At 33.5% G+C, this 22,031-nt stretch overlaps 1 protein-coding gene across 1 annotated transcript in view; it reads right to left on the reverse strand.

Annotated features, from left to right (window-relative positions):
- Positions 1-371: 371 nt before the first annotated feature.
- Positions 372-22,031, reverse strand: part of LOC113083909 (uncharacterized) — a 37,427-nt gene continuing 15,767 nt past the window's right edge. Inside the window, exons 6-12 of the mRNA XM_026254733.1 lie at positions 17,364-17,555; positions 15,830-15,910; positions 15,221-15,333; positions 15,054-15,112; positions 11,701-11,790; positions 4,558-4,601; positions 372-441 (exon numbers count right to left, since the gene is read on the reverse strand). Coding sequence (XP_026110518.1) covers positions 372-441; positions 4,558-4,601; positions 11,701-11,790; positions 15,054-15,112; positions 15,221-15,333; positions 15,830-15,910; positions 17,364-17,555 — 649 coding nt within the window. The remainder of the gene's footprint in view (positions 442-4,557; positions 4,602-11,700; positions 11,791-15,053; positions 15,113-15,220; positions 15,334-15,829; positions 15,911-17,363; positions 17,556-22,031) is intronic.

Genomic DNA, 22,031 nt, shown 5'->3' on the forward strand with positions numbered 1-22,031 from the left:
AATTCAGTGTCTAGTTTTTACATATTTTTATTTCATTTTTAGTTTAAGATATTTTAGAACATTAAGTTAAACTAAATGAAAATGAGGAATGATGACCTGGCTGAAACTAACTAGCTTTTTATATTTTATTTCATTTCAGTGGTTTTAGTTAACTACCATAACCTTTGTATGAATAGCATAAAATGTGAAGCCTTTAAAGCAGGAGAGTGTATGTGTGAATGTTCCTGTCTTTCTCGGCTGTTTTATGAGGTCTCTCGCCACATTCTGTACACTCTGAGGTGTAATATTTCATGTGAACACACACATCGAATGTCTGAGGTCGGTTAAGAGACACCTTTAATGGTGTCTTTCTCAGAGAAAGGACGAGTATGTCACTGCCGTCCCGTCCGCGTGATGTTTCTCAGGGAGAGACGCTCGACGAGTCTCTGCAAAGACACCAACCTGGAAATCACGAGACACGGCGCCACAAAGAGCCCAAAAACCTTCAGTTCACCTCCACAAACCAGCAGATGACCAGCAGCTCTCACAGCCACCATTAACACGAAAACAGAGACGAAAAACGGTTTCTTCATCGATTTAGTTACAAAACACACAAGAGGTCTAAATAATGCTCCTGCTTCAGCGCTGTTCAATACTGATTAACCCTTTAACGTTCAACTCTGAGACCATGTTTTATACTTCAATTTGTAAAAGACATCTAAAAAATTACCTCAAGCTTTTTTTAAATGTATATTTTTATTTATAAAACAAAGTTTTTAGATTTACAGAACCATTTCATGAGTTTTTTTTCTCTCTATATATTTTTTTGAAAATATCAAAAATAATTTTAAATTAATTAAGGCTTTAGGCTGAGTCAACAAAAATAAAATGTTTTCAAAATGTCTATAAATAAATAAATATACTGTATATTGTGGTCAATATAATATCCATGCCATGTTCAGTGATTTTATTTATTTATTTATTTTTGTATTCAGGAACAAAGTCTTAATTCATTCATTGCAGTAAATAAATAAACAAAGTTAAAGTAAAACATAATAAAATAAATTTAATACTTTTTTTATAAATTTCAATCATTTTAATTAGCAATTATTTGGATTCCAAAGAACTGGCAGTTTTGAGTAAGTTTGCTTTAGTTCTTTCAGGGACTAAGTGATTATTTTTGACATAAAAAATTATTAATTCAAAAAAAAAGATAAAAAAAAAATCAAATTGTCAATCTAAACTAGTGTTCTTAGTATTTTGCACAAGGCAAAAACCATTCCCATTTACTTTGGAAGTAAAAAAAATACAAATAATAAAAATAAAAATAAAATAATATTAAAATATATAATTTTTTTTCTTTTTTTATATAATGTCTAATGTCTTAATCTATTCAATTCTGAACCTCTCAGATGTCAAATTGAGAGATAATCACCACATGACAACACATGAAGAAACAAATGATGTTAAAAGCAGCTCGAGTGCACTGCTCTCACACTGAGCCATGTGCTAAAACTTCAAGCCTGTTGCCTAGAAACTGTCGGGGGGGATGGGGGGGGAGAGAGAGAGGAGAGAGAGAGAGAGAGAGAGAGAGAGAGAGAGAGAGAGAGTCGTAGGATGGATGGAGAAAAAACGCAACCTAAAGAATAAATTTAGCCAGAGCTCTTCCAGCAGCCACAGAGAGACTAATGACAGTAATCACACCGATCAGATCAGATCAGAGCCTCATCACACACAACACATCACTGAAAGAGTGTGAGATGGCAGGGCTGGCATTTTAATATACCTGTACACTTCAAATCTGGATTTGTATGCTTTTATTTATCTATTGTTTCCATTATTTAAACCAAATACCTATTTACATTTACATTTATTCATTTAGCTGATGCTTTTATCCAAAGCGACTTACAATTGCTATATATGAGGTCGCACGCCTCTGGAGCAACTAGGGGTTAAGTGTCTTGCTCAGGGACACATTGGTGTCTCACAGTGGATTCGAACCCGGGTCTCTCACACTGCGCCAACACCACCCCAACATTTGCAGTTAATTATATATAAAATGTTCAACTGAAAAATAAAATACAGTACAAATAATAGTACATGTATTTTTTAAATTAACTTTAGTTATTGCAAATTTTAATTTGTAATAATTTAGTTTACAGTAAATGTACACTACTTTTCATAAAACGTTTTTAAAATAAATTACTTTTATTAAATTTAGTGGATTAAAAGACACTTATAATGCAAGATTTTTATTTCAAACCAATGCCGTTCTTTTGAACTTTCTGCATTTCCTCTAGAATCTGTCTCTATCTGTTCCAGTCTCTCTTCTTTTTCTCCCTCAGACGTGTTATAATGACTTGAGTATTGATCTTTGTATGACACTGTGATGAATGTTACAAAATATTTTTATTTCAAATAAACGCTGTTCTTTTGTACTTTCTATTCATCTGTTCTTTTGAACTTTCTATTCATCTGTGATTCCTGAAAAATTAAATACATCAGTTTCCACAAAAATTGAGCAGCAAATCAGTATATTATTCTGATTTCTGAAGATCATGTGACACTGAAGACTGGAGGAATGATGCTGAAAATACAGATGCACATCACTGAAATAAATTACAGTTTACAATACAGACAACAGCTATTTTAATTTGTAACAACATTTAAGATTTTTACTATTTTTACTGTATTTTTAATTAAATAAATGCAGGCTTTGAGAGCGGAAGAGACTTCAAAATCTTACCGACTCCAAACTAGTGAAAATGCAGTAAGTCAAATTTAATGTGAAAAGCTGATGTTATAAACCGCTCAAACTCATGACTGATCAACTCAGAAACACGTATTCTTGACAGCTATACAATCAGAGAGAGTCACTTTTGCTCAACATCACACGTTTTTAAACGATCAGATCTTTTTGAGCTCATTCTAATCCACACACGCAAGTCATTCTCACAATTTAGACAGAAACCTCCCCGACATCCTCCAGCTAGACCACATTACCTGGTGACTCTCTAACATCAGCACAATTCACACGCTAATATGTAATTAACAGCATGAAAGCACATGCACGAGACTGCAGAATCTGCGTCTGAGCGGCTCGATGCGGACGGGCCGCTGGTTCTCGGCTGTGCTCTTGTTCATGAGCTCAAGGAGGGACAGAGGAGGCTATTTTGGGAGCTGCAGTAGGAGTCTGTGGGTTCACCTTTGCTCAGGATGTGAGCGGGACCCTTTAAAGAGCGCTGGGGTGTGTGTGGGCGCATGCATGAGAGCTGAACATGAGAACGAGGTTAGGGCGAGAGAGAGGGGGGGGGGGGTGAATTAATATCGACAGAATGCAGCCGAGCCGTAACTATGCAGTGGTATCCATGGAGCCGTAACCATAGCAACGGCGCTCGGAAAGCCAGGGACTTTAATTGGTGTGTGTGTGTGTGTGTGTGTGTGTGTGTGTGTGTGTGCTATCCTCTCTCTGTGTTCACACACGCTATTGTTTCTAGCAGACAATAAACGTATCCGATGCATGAAACACTAAAACCTGCTTTTCCTTTCACTGTTTATGATTAAGGCATCACTCTTGTTTCTTTGTGAAAATTTACAGTGGAAATCATTTTATTTTTATTACAGTTATAAAGCATCACTATTAAAAAGAAATTACTTTCCAAGTGACTGAACATGCAATTTCATCCGGCTAGATGATAAAACAGGCACAAATAGGAGACACTAGAAAAGCATAGAGACCTGAATTGGGGAAATATTAATTTAAGCGTTAATTTAATATTTATATATTATAGTTAAGAAGAAAAAAATATTGAAATAATTTATAAAAAAAAAAAACGTAATTTTTTTTTTTTTTTATTCAAATGCTCCTCATTTAGTTTAAAAATGTTTTAAAATAACAATGACATAAAGTAAAAAAAAAAAACAAAAAAAAAAACAAGATGGATGTTTTAGAAAAAACACACAATTTAATAACTAAAACTTTAACTAAAATTCTAAACATTCGTTAAAACTATAACAGTCTCTCATTTGTACTAAAATAATATATATTTATATATTTGTGCATAAAACATTTCCATCCATTTGGATCCCACAGATTTAATAGAAATGAATAACCTTCTTACATTATCAAATCATACTTGTATAAAACAGGTCACATTTTGGTCATACAAACTGGGTTTGTAATAAATCAATAAATCCAATTAGTTTTTTCTTTACTTACGAAGTCTTTTCTTGTTGAAACTGTGGAAATGTTAAATGCAATTCAAACACATATATCCTTAATTTAGGCTTAAACATTGCTTTGAATGCAGAAACCACTTAAACAATACAACACATGAAAAATAATACCATGTTTTTATAAGCAAACAATCTCTCGTATATTCCGAATATATGAATAATAATGACAGTAGCAGTTTTAACTCTGCTATTTTTGAGGAAACTATTGTTACCATGGTAATGTGTTCGTTAGGGTTGATCAGAATGATAAAATGAGTCGAGTCGTGTTTCTGTGTGGGTAGTTTGGTAGTAACACATTGCTTCTAGTGCAAAACCTTACAGTCATTAAAAGAAAACACTTACATTGTCCACTGAAGCTTTTCATTTTTAATAGAGTTGTACAGGGCCTGCAGAGAGAGAGAGAGAGAGAGAGAGAGAGAGAGAGAGAGAGAGAGAGAGAGAGAGAGAGTGAGAGTGAAAGAGAGAGAGAGAGAGAGAGAGAGAGAGAGAGTGAAAGAGAGAGAGAGAGAGAGAGAGAGAGAGAGAGTGAGAGTGAAAGAGAGAGAGAGAGAGAGTACAGTCAGTAAGTCACACCTGAGCTGTAAATGACTGTGTTTGGTTTCATAGACTGTCATATAAGTTGCATCATATATATATATATATATATAGCTGTTAGTGGCATCATAATCAGACTGTGACCGATGACAAGTCTTGAAATAAACATCTGATAGTCACACGTCTACACAAATAAACGTCATTCTGGACATCAGTCAACACACACACACACACACACACACACACACATAATAACCATAGAATAGAGAATTTAATAGAGAATAGAGAATTGATAAATGTTTAAGCATGTTTTTTTTTCTAAATGGCAATACACAATGAAAAATAATTAATTCATAATATATTACTAATAAGTAAATAATAAAATAAGATGTAAAATAAATTTGACCATTTAAAATATTAACAAAATAAAATTAATTCATATTTAAATCAATATATTAATTAATAATACATCAATTAAATTAAAAATATTTTTTAATAAAAATAAAATAGCTTCTATTTGAATAAAAGGGCTAAAATTAAACCAAACAATCCCAGATGGTGTTAGCTGTTGTAGATGCGGTCTCCTACTGAACATTAGCACTTAACTGACACATCAGTGTGTAAATGACGAGTGTGTGTGGACGTCAGTCATCAAACACCTGCGTCACTGAGGAATCCTGGGTAAGCACATTATTATCTACACTGATTCCCAGTCAAACACTGTGCCTATAGTGCACAAAATCTCAAAGACTAAAAGTATTCATAAATCAAATAAATGTTTTTTTTTATTATTATTCTAAAAAGCACAGATGTATGATTTCGCTGAGAGATCACTATAAGATGTATATAAAAGCAATAAAAGTCTACTCTATATCCCAATTCAGATGGCAAACTAAATATGCATGAGAGAAGCATATTACTCCCTCAACACGTCCTTTCATCCAGAAAAAAGAAACCTCAGCATGAACAGCTAATAATCTCAATGTGTATTAGAAATTCAGCAGCAACAGAGAGCAAATTTACCCTCTCGGTCCTTCAGGGCAAAACAAACTCATTACTCATTTCAAACACACAGAGGAAAACCAATTCAGATAGAGATAGAAAGTTTCTTTTTCTTGTACTTCATGACTATAGCTTTGAGGCAATCTATAAGCTACTGTACTCCTAAAAGTACTTATACACTCTTAAAAATAGTTCCCAAAAGGATGATTTGCAGTTTAGCATGACATAGAAAAAAGAAGAAACTTTCAGTAACCAGTTCTTAAAAGAACAATGTTTTTCTTCATGCAAAGAACATTTTAAGATCCTATTTCAATATAAAGAACCTTCTGTGGAATGGAAGGGTTTTATGGATGTTAAAGGTTCTTCACGAAACCAGTAATATATCATTAAAGAACCTTTATTTTTAAGAGTGCATGGGCTTTTAAACACAAATCAGAGCTGCATCTGATCAAAAATGGAGAATGGTATTTGCATGGTCCATCTTTTTGGCACAGATGACTAGACGAGGATGAAAGATGAACAGGTAAGTGATACTGTATGAGACAAGGTTACCCTCTTCCTCTTGAGGGCCTGTGGGTGGTTCTGTCCATCTTGAGCTTTTCCCAGGAGGTCCGGGAACACCAGAGGCTTGAGCGATCGGGATCTGGGCGTTCGTGGGTAACGGAAGGGGTCCATCATACGGAAATCTCGCCCGTATCGAACGGAGCAGAGCGAACGTGAGCGAAAGCGTCCGGCTGAGTGCAGACTGTTCACTCCAATCATGTCTGAAACTGTAGTGCACTATGGGAAATAATCAACTCCAGGTGGGTTTTGGATCTTCAAATGAGATGTTTCTCAAATATTTCGACTAGAAAAGCTTAAAAGTCTTCCAGTAGGTCATGGGTTCGGTTTCCAGATAAAGCAAGAACTGATTTAAAATGCACTGTAAATCGCTTTGGATAAAAGCATGAATGTGAATCTTCAGTAAGAGAAACATGTGAAGAAAACCAACATGGCTTCCTCCGTTAATATACGAGGTAATTGTAAATATAAGTGCTGTGAACCTTTTTTAATCAGGTTTGTAAGTCCAGCACAGATTTGTGGTCTTTGCGATCACTTAAAACTGTATATGGCTTGAGACCGTCGTCTTAATATTCAATCTTAAACATGAAAGTAAAAAAACGTAACGCATTTAGAAACGCAACAGGGAGTCTGCGACCATCTGTAGGTCAATATCACTATACATTATACGCCACGTTTGTAAGCCGCTAAAACTGGAGAATCGAGTCATTCAGCGCAATATAAAGGGACAGTGATCTTGAAATGTACAATATTTCCCTTGCGGAAAATGAACACATGTAAAGGAGGCTTACAAACGGCAACTTCTACGAGCTAAACATTGCAACCAGCGAGTGGCCAAACACACACACACACACACACAGTGATTTCACAGATGGCAAGTAAAGCTTTCAGAAGTGTGAAAGAACAGCCGGGACCTGACAGATGGAACGAGGAGAATAGAAACTGGGAGAAAACATGAAATGGACACACACAATGACACACAGAGGCGTTCAGCGCGGCGTACAGGAATCCCCACACCTGCAGCAGGGTCAAACCACGAGCCAAATTCAGCACGCTATGCAAAAAAACAAACAAAAAAAAACGAAACAATCCGAGATGAAGACTGGTGGGAGCCTGTTGCTTTTGGAGCTGGAGCTGGATTTCTTTCGTCTACAGCCAAGAAGGACCAAGCGCTTTCAGAAAATGTGCATCCCTCCTCTCTGCACTGATTTATCCATCAATCCATCTGGGATCCATGACAGGTCTGATGGATTTTTTTGGGACGTGCGTGTGGATACGGTCTCAGAGTCACAGATATATGTCCATGTACGAGCTAAAAATGCCCACTTCGTCACGTCGTCCTGTGTCGTCTTCGCCGTTCTGTTTTATCTTTCAGGCTCCGCAGATGGAAAGTCTCTAAATCTCAGAGAGACTCGAAGGAGGCTGCAAGCTCTCTCTCTCTCTCTCTCTCTCTCTCTCTGTCTCTTTTTCAGGTTTCAGGCAGCCAATCACAGCGATCCTGCACCCTCAAACACACACACACACACACACACACACACATACAAACACAGACTCGGCTCGCTTAGCTTTGAATGCTGATTAACATTCAGCACTTGTGCTCAGAGGTGGGATAGCGAGAGGGAAGAACATGGAATTAGGGAATTATTAAGAGAGTGAGATGAACACAAAGAACATCATAAAACTATAAGTGTGAGCGGTGAATAGTTTATAAAAACACAGTCTATAAAGAAAAGCATTGAGGGGTGAAGCTCAGTAAAACATCCTGCTCACCAAAATCCAAAATAAATAAATACATGAATTAAATTAATTATTATTATTGATGGATTGCAGTTATGGCAATGAGATTTTTTTTATTTAGATTTTGGAGAGAAATACAGCATGACCTTCTTGGTAAATTTCATTAGATTTAGATTTAAGTTATTCTTTTTTTTTTTTTTTTGTATAAATATTTAACGCTAATGTGTTTGATTTAATAATTAAAAAAAAAAATTATCCTCAACCAATTTTACTTCATATATTTGGATTATGTCAGCATATTAAATATGCAAAGAAAAATGATTAAATATTAAATATTAATAAAATACACAATTGTATATATATATATATATACACACACACACACACACACACACACACATATCTCCTAATATATATATATCTAAACTTTAAAAAGTATAAATTAGGAAAAATTAGATTTACAACTATGATTTGATCCTTACTATAGCTACACTGCAGATGCATTTTAAATATGGTTCATTTATTATTCATCATACTGTAACATATTCATAATCATGTCTTGGGCAGACGTGATCTTCATTTTTATAATTTTAATATCCTAAAATATTACTATAATATTTAATATCAGAGACTAGTACTGAGTACGAAGCTGAACTTAAACATGAAGCATGATTATTGCTGACAGCCTCCAGCTCTCTGGTCTGGCTGATGTATCTGTCTGTCAGTGGCACGCTGTGCAGGGACTGAATGGACGTCATCCGGACGGTCGTGTAGTTTGAACAAAGCGATTAGCCGCTCGGTCTGAGCTGAGTGAGTTTGCTCAACAGGAGAAGAGCTAATTGTTTTCGCCCTCCGTCTGTCGTTATCTCTACACACAGACTGACTTGCAGTTAAATGGGTCGCTGTCAGCCCATGACCAGCCAATCAGTGCCACAGCCTCAGTCCCGCCCCTCCGTCTCCATGACGACGAGGCACTTCAAGCACTCTTCACTAGCGTGTGCAAAAGCCCACAAGCAACCCACGTGTGAGAGACAGTCACAAATCCACTTCTTTCACCAATGCACTAAACACATGCCTCCTGCGGGCACACAGACACAGAATCTTTGCATTTGACCTCATTTAATCCATCATGGATGTGACCCAATATATTATTTTGAATAAATAAATAAATATACGATGCATGCTTTAACCATCGGATTCTGGTGTCCATTACAGTGGAAGAAGAAACAAATTCACACACTTGAAATATAATAGGAACTTAAAACAATATTTTACATTATTTTATGAATAAACAAATATGCCTATACTCTAAATAAAATAACAACACAAAAATAATTTACAAGTTATTCATAAAGTAATATAATATTATTAAAACATAATATCATATTATAACAAAATACACTAAACAAAACTATATATATTTACAGTATATATAATAAATTATAATATAAATATAAAAAGATGCATGCATACACAATGTAATGGGAATTACAGTATATATATATATATATATATATATATAAATTATAATACTAATATATAAGAAGATGCATGCATACTCAATGTAATGGGAATTACAGTATATATATATATAAATTATAATACTAATATATAAGAAGATGCATGCATACACAATGTAATGGTATTACAGTATATATATAAATTATAATACTAATATATAAGAAGATGCATGCATACTCAATGTAATGGGTATTACAGTATATATATATAAATTATAATACTAATATAAAAGAAGATGCATGCATACTCATTGTAATGGGAATTACAGTATATATATATATATATATATATATATATATATATATATATATATATATATATATATATATATATATATATATATATATATATAATAAATTATAATATTAATATAAAAAAGATGCATGCATACTCAAAATGTAATGGGAACACAAATTTATATATATATATATATATATATATATAGATAGATAGATACACACACACACACACACACACACACACACTTACTTCTTTTTTTTTACCTACTGTGGCTTTATCGGTCAATAACCCATGATTAAGCACAAAAAAGGCTATTTACTATTTCAGTAGCGTCTAGCAACATGCTGCATCAATATATAATCGTCCTGCTGTGTGCTCACTGGTGTGTGTACAGTACATCATCTGAAAGCAGCTCATCCAATCAGATTCTAGAGCCAAAACAATCTATTTTATATTAAACAATAACCCTATTCGTCCAATAATTAGCACTTCACAGTAACAGCATTGCTTTATGGGAATGTGCTTATGTAATCTGCCCTGCTCAGCTGTTGAGCTTAAACGAGAGAACCAGAACGAGTAGGAGGCAAGAGTGAGAGAACTGATGTTGCAAGGGACCGAGAAAAAGGATCGCCAGAAGGAAAGAGAAGTGAGAGAGAGAGAGAGAGAGAGAAAGAGAGGTCGTCATATAAACTATAGAGACTGATTTAAAACACTTGGCATGAACTGCAAGAACACAGACCGATCTCCATCGGCTCCTCCTCGCTCTTCAGACGGTTTCTGTCCCAACGAGAGTCAGTGTTTTCATCAAAAGATGAAGGACTGAAACACAAGCATCTCCTCAGATAGACCTCTCTGCTGCGACTTTAACAGAGCAAAGGGATTTCAAAGGATTCATGCCACAGAAAACAGGATTTTCTCAGCTTTTTTCCCCAGTCACAATGCGATGCGACTTTGCAGAGATGCCATTACTGAAGGATGACTCAGTGCAAACCAAAAAACATTGTTAGTTATGTTTAGAAAAGCATGCTATCAAAATTCTCTTTCTGTTACTGTAATATACACTATGTATAATGTGCACAGTAGAAACCTTTTCATATGGAGCTTGTTGACTGCATTTTGCAACATGTTCCACTCGTATCCCACAATGCAATGCTTTCAACCTGACTTTCCACTTCCTTTGTATAATGAAGAACATCTCAGTATTTTTCACATTGTAAAGCAAAATAAATAAAGTACACACACAATAAAATATATAAATATTACATCACACACAAACAAAATTATTTTTATTATTTATTTATTTTGCATTGTGATGTTATTTTAATGACAATTAAGCACATTTAAATTCGGCTTCCACTGTGAAGTTAAATATTCTTTGTCTTTTTAAAAACAAATCGTTAACATTGTAAGATCCTTCAGCAGCTTCAAAACATCTCCTGCCAGATAACACACGACGCGTTCGCTATTGACCCCAAAACCAATCTAAACCTCGTTTAGCTCATTAGCATTAACTCAAGAACTCATCTGATTAGCTCAGAATGTGCCTGCAGGGTTAATGAATGGAAGCAAACCATCCCGTTTCCTTCCAATGAAATTAAAGCACTAATCTAATAATATAAACCGATAAATGACCTACTGAAGAGTTAGTGCTTCCCAAAGGGACACAGATCTCTCCTGCTTCAAATCACACTCAACAGCGCCGAATATTATAAAGGCACAGCTGTCGCATGACCACACAAGTGTGCACACCATCAACACACACACACACACACACACAACTGCTACACACATCACCAATCATCTACACTGACACGTGTATCTTCTCTGCAGAAAATTTACCATCAATAATGCTGCTTTATAGGGATATTTATGAAGTACACAGTACATCACCTTGAGGAGTTCTTTAGGGAAATCATGTCCGCTGTTAAGTCCTTCCAGATTCCCGATGAACTGACTGCAGGACATTCGCTTGCCAACATTCTGCCAACAGAGAAGAGCATCACACACCTGATAAACCAGCTGCTATTAGTCCTCAGTCATCTGTGCAGAGAAATCAACAGCATTCTGCCTGACTAAACGACACATTTAATCTATAAATACATACTAAGAATAAAAATAATAATTTATAATGCAATTAATCACATTTTTTCCAGAGTTTCCCCAGTGAATTGTGAAAAAAAAATATTCTTACTCCTATAAATCAACAAAAAAAAAGATGACTGTGACATCTCATCTGAAAATGTGCTATGAATGACAAACTTACACACTTTTTGAGTACCTTTAAATGCATCATTGCCTGAATCTAAAGGGAATGAACCATATTTAAAATGCATCTGCAGTGTAGCTATAGTAAGGATCAAATCATAGTTGTAAATCAAATTTTTTCCTAATTTATACTTTTCAAAATTTAGATATCTCCTAAAGAGAGATATGTAATAATATAATGTGTGTGTGTGTGTGTAATTTTTTTAAATTAGGCCTATCATTAGATCTAAGTGCATTATGGCATTGTGCTCATGGCTATTAATCATATTTTCTCTCAACTTCGTGTGTGTGTATATATTTCTGTTTATAGTTGTAAAATTTGAATAAATTATAATATTTGTAAAAATGTCTATTATATGTATTTAATAATAATAATAATAATTATATATATATATATATATATATATATATATATATATATATATATATATATATATTATTATATATATATTATTATTATTAAATACATATAATAGACATATTAAATACTTTTTACAAATATTATATTTTATTCAAATAAAATATAAAATAAACTTATTTCAGTTAGTTACAAAGACTAAAACCGAATATGAAATTAAGCTAAACCGAAATAAAACATGAGAAACCTAAACCAAAATGAGAAATTTTACAACTATAAACAACAAGAAAATATATACACACACGAAGTTGGGAGAAAATATGATTAATAGTCATCAGCACAATGCCATAATGCACTTAGATCTAATAATAAGCCTAATTTTATTTATGCAAACCAAAATCCCTTTATTTGTTCCTTAGATTCATAATAAAAAAATCCAGAACATTGTGTTACCAGAGTTAGGCAATGATGCATTTAAAGTTTGTCATTTATAGCAGATTTTCAGATGAGATGTCACAGTCAGAGTATGCCTTTTTCTGCCTCTGAAAGTCAGCACGAGATGTCCTACATTTAATCGGCGAGTGCATGAATATATGAATGTCTGGAGCTGCAGAAAAGCTCTGGAATACATCATCTGATATTGTGGACTGAGGAGTTTCATCACAGTAAAGCTGAAATCGCTCACAGCTCTCATCAGGACCATAAACCTGTTACCATGGCGACAGCGAGTCTGGCTTATAACAGGCGTCATGTGTTTGCTGATGGCCCTAAACCCTTTAACAAAGCACAGGAGCAGCGCTAAATATCCTGCCAGCAGACAGACATCAGCGGTGATTGACAGACCACAGATCCCTCCAGACGTCCATCTCGCAGCCTTTTCCAGCCTTTAAACTCCAACGCTAACTCCAAGAGCATTTCTGTTTTTTATTTTATTTTTATTTTTTTTAAACGGAGATATTGCAAACAACATCAATGTTTGAGATCATATTTCTGAGCACATACAGCTGTTGACGTCAGTTTGTAGGCCAAGCCAGAAGGCTAATTCACTACAGATCCCTTGAGGATTTCAAATAGGTTTTTAGATTAGCAGTTAACAGACTTTCATGTTTTGTTCTTTAGCATTAATTACACACGTCAAACATGATCTCTGAAAGTTGCAACATAAGAACAACAACTATCACATGGATTTGAGTTTATGTGCAACAATCAGACACTTATGTTAGTCCTTATAAAGCAAGTTATAAACCTGAAAACTGCACTGAAGTCAACGGTGATTTAAATCTCTGCTCTTGTGTTGTTATTGTTAACTAAAAACTAACTAACACTAGGACTATCAAAAACTGTTTTGGATTAAAAAAAAAAAAACACACACATGGTAACACTTTAGAATAATGGGCCATTAGTCAATATTAGTTAACTACTTTAGTTAATATGATCTAAGCAAGAACCTTCTACAGCATTTATTAATCTTAGTTGATGTTAATTTCAACATTTACTAATGCATTATTCAGACCAAAAGTTGAGCTTGTTAGCATTAGTTAATGCACTGTGAATTAGCATGAACTAGCATTATTTTCATTAACTAACATTAACAAAGATGAATAAATACAGTAATAAATGTGTTTTTCATTGTTTGTTCATGTTAAATAATGAATTAACTAACATTAACTAATGCACCATTATTCTAAAGTGTTACCAAAAAAATTTAATTGAAATAAGTTTGAGTTGAAGTGTTAAAATGACAAAAACTGAAATTAAAATAAAGCTAAATAGAAATAATAATAAATTATATATATATATATATATATATATATATATATATATATATATATATATATATATATATATATATATATATATATATATATATATATATATATATAAATATTAGATTAACATTTTAAACAAACGAAAGTTCGAAATATTGCCTTCACAACTGACTGAATTAGAGTTTAAGTGATAAATCTATTAAAACTGAAATAAAAAAAAGCAAAGTACAAATATTAAAAAGCAAAGAATATACCGTATTTTCCGGACTATAAGTCACACTTTTTTTCATAGTTTGGCTGGTCCTCCAACTTATAGTCAGGTGCAACTTATTTATCAAAATTAATTTGACATGAACCGAGAGAAATGAACCAAGATAAATCATTACCGTCTCGAGCCGCAAGAGCCGAAATGTTTTCACTTGGTTCTTGGTTCTAAATAAATGCGACTTATAGTCCATTGTGACTTATATATATTGTTTTTTTCCTCATCATGATGTATTTTTGGACTGATGCGACTTATACTCCGAAAAATACGGTAAATATTAGATGGAAACCAAACATAAAAAATAGGAATATTGCCTTCACAGATAAATGTAAAATCCTAAAGTCCTAAAATCACTTAAATGTAAATAAAACATCTATATATATAGAAAATATAAAAACAAAAAATTTAAAGTACTAAGACTGAAATAAAAATAAAGCTATATTATTTGCATTAAAAATGTACTAAATTGGAAAAATATGTGGTCGCAGCCTTTTGAAACCCAGTGCATGTGTAACTTCAGCGCTGCAGTGATGCTCTCGTCTGTACGCTGAAGTGAAGATGCAGTGATTCGTAAGAGAGGACTCACGTGGCCGTGCAGGTCTGTGTTGAGCAGCATCAGAGCACAGGTCAGCGTGTGGACACTGTCTGAGAGACACAACCACACACAAATACAGATTTACACTTAAACTGTGTTTATCATACGCAGCGCACACACACACACACACACACACACACACATAGAGAGAGCTGTACCTTCAGATAGTGCGAGAGATGAATTGCACTGCACATATTGACGGGAAAAGTGTGCTAAGATTCTCTCTCTCTCCTGTGTCTCGCCCGTCAGAGCAAATTCTAATAGAAATGCCCTGAAACAAACACAAACAATAATAAACAAATGCCCTGACATCAACAAACAGTGATGAAAAGCCATTGTCATGATGACAACAATTAAAATATCAAATATAATATTCTTCATAGAAGTCCAATATTTCTAAATCGAATTTCTATATCATTTTTAATTACAAATCATATTTTTATTAGTTTAGTATTACTAATATAATTATTACTAGTAGTAAATCATTTCTTATTAACATTTCTAATATTATTGCACTATATGTAAAAAAAATCATATAATTCACACACTATTACATAAGGTATTATATAGAATAATATTACTAAACATTGTATTAGTTTTACATGTATGAGAAAATGTAGAATATTATTAATTGTGACATGTTGTTGAAGTAGAAAGACTGAAGTGAAGTAATATTCTGAAGAATTTACTAAGTATTTCTTATAAACATAGCTTTAAATTAGTTGAATAGTAAAACAAAGAAAGAAAGTCAGTTTTCGTTTACTGACCTAAGAGCTTGGTCCAAAGTCATTTGAGTAAAACTGAAGTAGCGCAGATATTCCTCTGCCACCAGGCGACTGAAGTCATTGCTAAAAAGGAGTCAGATATGAAAAAGACGATCAAAGAAGATGACAATGTAAGAATAAACAAGGGAGACACGGGAGGAAGGGTGACAGACGCGGCCGAGGCCTGTCAGAGATACACCGCTGGATGAACATTCCCATGATGCACCTGTCAGAGAGAGAAGAGCTCTTAAAATACAGACGCTGTGAGCAATGAAAGCAGAGCAGGAGAATAAAAGCTGCATTATATAACAGAGGCACAGGACAGAGAGAGCTGGACGAACCACAAGGTCAGAGAGAAGACGCTCAAACTCACCGAGGATTGATTTCTTACTCAACATGAAAACAGATCTGAATGCTTTTACTTTCTAACATGGTCCTGATTTAATTGTGAACAATTCGGAGTGCACATCATTCTAAGGAATATTCAGTAATGGGCTCGGAATCTTATAAAAAATATAAAATATGTGGTAACACTTTAGTATAGGGTCCAATTCACATTAATAACTAGTTGCTTATTAGCATGTCTATTATTAACATATTGGCTGTTTATTAATGCTTATAAAGTACATATAATGCATGACATCCATAATCCTACCCAACACCCTAAACTTAACAACTACCTTATTAACTATTAATAAGCAGGTTAATAAGGGGTTAATTGAGGCAAAAGTCGTAGTTAATGGTTAGTTAATAGTGAGAATTGAACCCTAAAATAAAGTGTGACCATAAAGGTATAACTAGCAAAACTTATAACATAAAACAAAATAAAGATAAAACAAAATATAAAAATGCAATAATATACAAGAATATATATATATATATATATATATATATATATATATATATATATATATATATATATATATATATATATATATATATATATATTTTTTTTTTTTTTCTTTTTTTTTTTTTTAACAATTGAAAATTATATGGAGTCTATGGAGTAAGATAAAAATAAAAAACTTTTTTGCCTTGTCAACTGACTGAAATAAGCTGAAGTACTAAAAATTAAATCAAAATATACACAACATAAAAAGAAAAAAAAAATGACAAAAGCACATACCAAAGTAAGTAAAATGTAAACTAAGAGGATGAAAACAAATGTACTAATATGTGAACAACTATATAGAGACATTTCCATATGGTTACACTTTAAAATAAGTTTTTATTTGTTAACATTAGTTATCTACATTAGATGACAAACTAACAACAAATAATATTTCTAATCTTAACATTTACTAGTACATTTAAGATCAAAAGCTGTATCTGTTAACAATAATGAACTAATATAAACACAAATCTTTTTATTAACTAACATAAAGGTCAAAAAAGGCTGTAAAAGCATATTGCTAAACGTTAGTTAATGCATAAACTAATATTAACAAATTAAACTTTATTGTAAAGTGTTGGCACATATAAAGTAACAGCACTAACAATAACAGTAAAAGTACAGACTTGAAGAGGATTTACTCACTTTTTACTCAAATGACGTGCAACATCGCACTTCCTGAAGCCGTCGAGGTTGAAGAGCCGCTTGGCCAGACGTTTGGCAGCGTCCAGATTGGCACGGTTTCCGTTACTGAGAGTGTCATTACTGCCCAAACCCAAACGCTCAGTCAGCTCCTGATCCAAATCTGGGTCCGCAGTAAAGCGAGGAGATTTCTCTCTGAACAAACGCACAAATAAGATTATTCTGCTGCGTTCAGTGCATCATCACAGAACCATTGCACCACTTCAGTACATGAAGTGATGAAAACAGAAATAGCACCAGTTCATTCACAGGAAGATGTACCTTGCTACTTTCCTATAAAAAGCACAAAAAGACAATTTTCAAAAGACATTACAAACTGAAGTAAGGGAATTACGTAGTGACCAAAAAACATGTTTAACAAATGTTCTCTAAATAATTTCAGCTAAATGTGAGCAGTCATAAGTAGCACAGCAATAGCTAACAATAAATAGTATGGGTCAAAATTATAGATTTTTCTTTTATGCCGAAAATCATTAGGATATTAAGTAAAGATCATGTTCCATGAAGATATTTTGTAAGTTTCCTACCGTAAATATATCAAAACGTAATTTTTGATTATTAATATGGATTACCAAGGACTTCAACTTTAAAGACAATTTTCTTCAATATTTAGATTTTTTTTTTTTTTTTTGCATCCCTTCAGATTACAGATTTTCAAATGGTTGTATCCTAACAAAGCATACATCAATGGAAATATGATTTATTCAGCTTTCAGATGACATTTCTAACATTGCTTAAAGGAGATCACATATTAAATGAGTGATTTTACACTAGTGACATTGACGTAACTGTAGTATCTGTGGGATTTGGGTATAAACTGTGGTCACCAAGCTAGATAACAAACACAAACAGCTTTAGAGTCTGAACTCACTTCCATTTCGTAATTGTGTTAAATTGTTCTTGTGCTCTATTGATCTGATTTCCCCTGGTTTCTATAAATGAACGCCAGCAGTCCTCAGCTCACCCTTTCTTATCAGTGCCTCACAATAAATCCACACCGAACACAAACCATGAGCAGAAATGTGTGAAACTCAAACACAGACGTCTGTCTTCTTAAAGAGACAAGCACGACAAATGAGTATGTGCTCCATATCTGGGTTATTAGCTTTAACTGAAACTAAAACTAAAGCCATCGTTTATTATTACTTGATATAAACATTAAATAAAAAACATGAACTGAAATGAAATTTAGAAAATAATAATAATAATTTGATTACAGATAGTTGTCAAGTCAACAATTTTCTTAAATTCACACAAAAATTTTCATAAATCCTCATGAAAAACAAACAATGTGAGGAAAAGTTTTCAAAGGAAGTAAAGAAACATGTCTAAAAGACAAGCATGAGTTATTACAGTTAACTGAAACTAAAACTATTTTCAGAGAAAAAAAAATGCATTAATAAAAATAACTGGTGTGTGTTGTTTGCCCACTGTAGACGTTCTGGGTTGTTTCTTGTTTTCTAATCCCAAATCTGACCCTGGAGCACAAAACCAGTCTGAAGTCTCTGGGGTGTATTTGTAGCAATAGCCAAAAATACATTGTGTGGATCAAAATTATCAAAAATCATTAGGATATTAAGTAAAGATCATGTGCCATGAAAATATTTTGTAAATTTTCTCCCGTAACTATATTAAATCTGAATTTTGGATTAGTAATATGCATTGCTAAGAATTCATTTGGACAACTTTAAAAGGTGATTTTCTCAATATTTAGACTTTTTTGCACACTCAGATTCCAGATTTTCAAATAGTTGCATCCCAGGACAAATATCGTCCAATCCTAACAAACAGTTATTTAATTTATTTATTCAGCTTTCAGATGATATATAGACCTAATTGTTTTTTAAAAAAAAATGGCCCTTAATACTAGTTTTGTGGTCCAGGGTCACAAATCATAAACAATAAAAATATTTACGCTTGCCTTTTCTGCTAAATACTATATTTTATTCATTAGGAGCATGCCAGGTGAATACAGCAATGATGATCAGTTTGTACCTGTCCGGTGTGTGGCAGCGGGTCAGCACAGAGCAATGCCAGCAAAACACCGCGTGGGCTTGTTTCCTCAGACCCTCTCTGCCGAAACGCGTCTCTGAGGTGACTCTCTGGACCTCAGCCATGTCTGTATTAACGCTCATCTTTTCACAGTCCACCTGAGCCGCTTGTCTCTGTCTCCTCAGGTGTTTCTGGACATCTCTATGAGACCGATGCTGCTGTTTGAATCTAGTTGTCGTTAAATATCTTGTTTCCTGAGATTTCAATCCATCCCTGAACTCTTTAGCTCACAAACTTGCCAGATATTTCCTTGTTAAAGTGTTTCAATTTCTTTGTGAACATTTCTAACGCTCTAAAGACCCGAGTGTGGTGGGGCACGTAAAATCTCTCAATCTCTCGCTCTACAGCGGCTCCTCGGTTCACACACACTTTAAAATGTACAAACCTTTTGTTTTCTTTCCCATGATCCTCTTTAGAGTAGCTGATTAATGAATCATTTGATCACACACACACACACACACACACATAGCAAATGAATGAATGTTTAATCTTTCTCTGGACATAGTTTAGATATTTACCAGCTACAACCGCTTAGAAATTAAAATTTTCATAAATAAAAAGGTATTCACTTCTGCATTTACAATTTAAAATACTTCTATTTTAAATAAATAGTGGACTTTCTTTTCACCAAAGAATCTAGAAAAAAAAAATCATTATTAAAAATCATTTTCCACAAAAAAAAAAAAAAAAAAAATAATAATAATAATAATAATAATAATAATAATAATAATAATAATAATAATAATAATAATATATATATATATATATATATATATATATATATATATATATATATATATATATATATATATATATAAAATATATAATAAAATATTTATAAAAAGCAGCACAACAGTTTTCTATATTGGTAAGAATAAGAAATGTTTCCTATGCCCCAAATCAGCATATTAGAATTATTTCTGATCGTGTGTCACTGAAGACTGGAGTAATAATAATTTAGCTTTGATCACAGGAATAAATTACATTTTAAAACATATTTAAATGGAAAGCAGTTATTTAAAATTGTAAATATTTTACATATTAAAACACCTTACCGATCCCAAACTTTTGAGTGGTAGCGTATATTTACATACAATCCACTGGATGATTAACCTAATACAATTTTCTCTGTACTCTTTCCATGTAGTCGAAACTTAGAACGAAAGAGAGAAAGGGAGAAAGCTAAAGAAAAGAGTTCAGATTGGGGTTTGGGCTTAACGTTCGATAAGCGCCTCCACAATGCTGCTACTGTTCCTGCCATGCTAAATGAACACCACACACATTTTAATTGACATAACCATTGATCACTCATTATAAGACAACTGAGGATTTGTTTGGTTCATAGGTTGGCTGACCAGAGCAAATACATTATGTTGTGTTTATATTACTGTTGCATAACTGTTGCATCTGATGCAGTGTAGGGAATTTCAATACGATATTTTCTTATTATTAAATGTGTGAAGTTTGTTCAATATGGCAAATGCAATAGTGACGCTTTTAATTCTAATAGTGTGTTTGATTCTAATACTGACGCCTTTGCTAAAAGCACTTATGAAAGGCTGTCACCACCTAGTGGTTTACTTTAGCTACTACAGGATGGTAGTGTAATATTGCAGTATAATGCTGCACTGTGCCTCCAAATACACATAGCATTTAGAACAGATGCTAACTTTTTTGTTTTATAAGATAAAAAAAGAATTAAGACACGGGACGTATAAAATATCACATTATTACTCCTAAAAATAAGGATTTACGGAGCAACATTACTCTGATTGGGGAAACAAATATTTCTTAGACTATTCCCAGCCTCCTGGGTATCCATGTCTCAAGGTGATCTATGCAGCAGTAACTTCTGTTCTCTGTCAGCAATCGTCTTTGCCTTTCATCTGTCCTTCACACACACACACACACACACACACACACACACACACACACACACACACACACACCTGTCTAAACTCAGCCTGCAGTCAAGTAACAGGGACAGCAGATGTACGAGGTTAAACCAACAGACTAATAGGTCATTCAGAATCATTACGGAGTAAATAAGCTACACTTGGATAGATATATAAAAAAAGTGAAAGAAAAAAAAAGAAAAAAGATATTGCTTAGAATCCACCTCAAGCAATTCAACGTTAACCTGTCAAACAAAGCTGAATTTTACATCTATTACATTATAAATAGAATACATTAAATATTATATATTATTTTATATTGATTAGTTATCCTAAACACTGGTTTGGACTAATATATCTGGTGACCTCTACATCAAGCTCACAAAAAGTGTGCTTGATCATGGGGGGAAATATAACCTTGGCGGTTTACTTAAGATTCACCAATATTCAAGTCACAGTAAACAAAAATCGCAGTATGTTTTACTTCAAAGGAAACTGTGCTTGCATACTCCCTCTGCTGGAGAAACCGAGCTATTGCAAATATCATATTAGTAGGACAGGTTTACTCGGGGCTTGTCCTAATACACACACATGCAGTCTTTCCACTTGACCACTGTATACTTACATGACGTATTTCCTGTAAGTTTTCACTTATAGTGTTGTG

The sequence above is a fragment of the Carassius auratus genome, unplaced genomic scaffold (genome assembly GCF_003368295.1).
Source record: "Carassius auratus strain Wakin unplaced genomic scaffold, ASM336829v1 scaf_tig00039420, whole genome shotgun sequence".
NCBI lineage: Eukaryota > Metazoa > Chordata > Actinopteri > Cypriniformes > Cyprinidae > Carassius > Carassius auratus.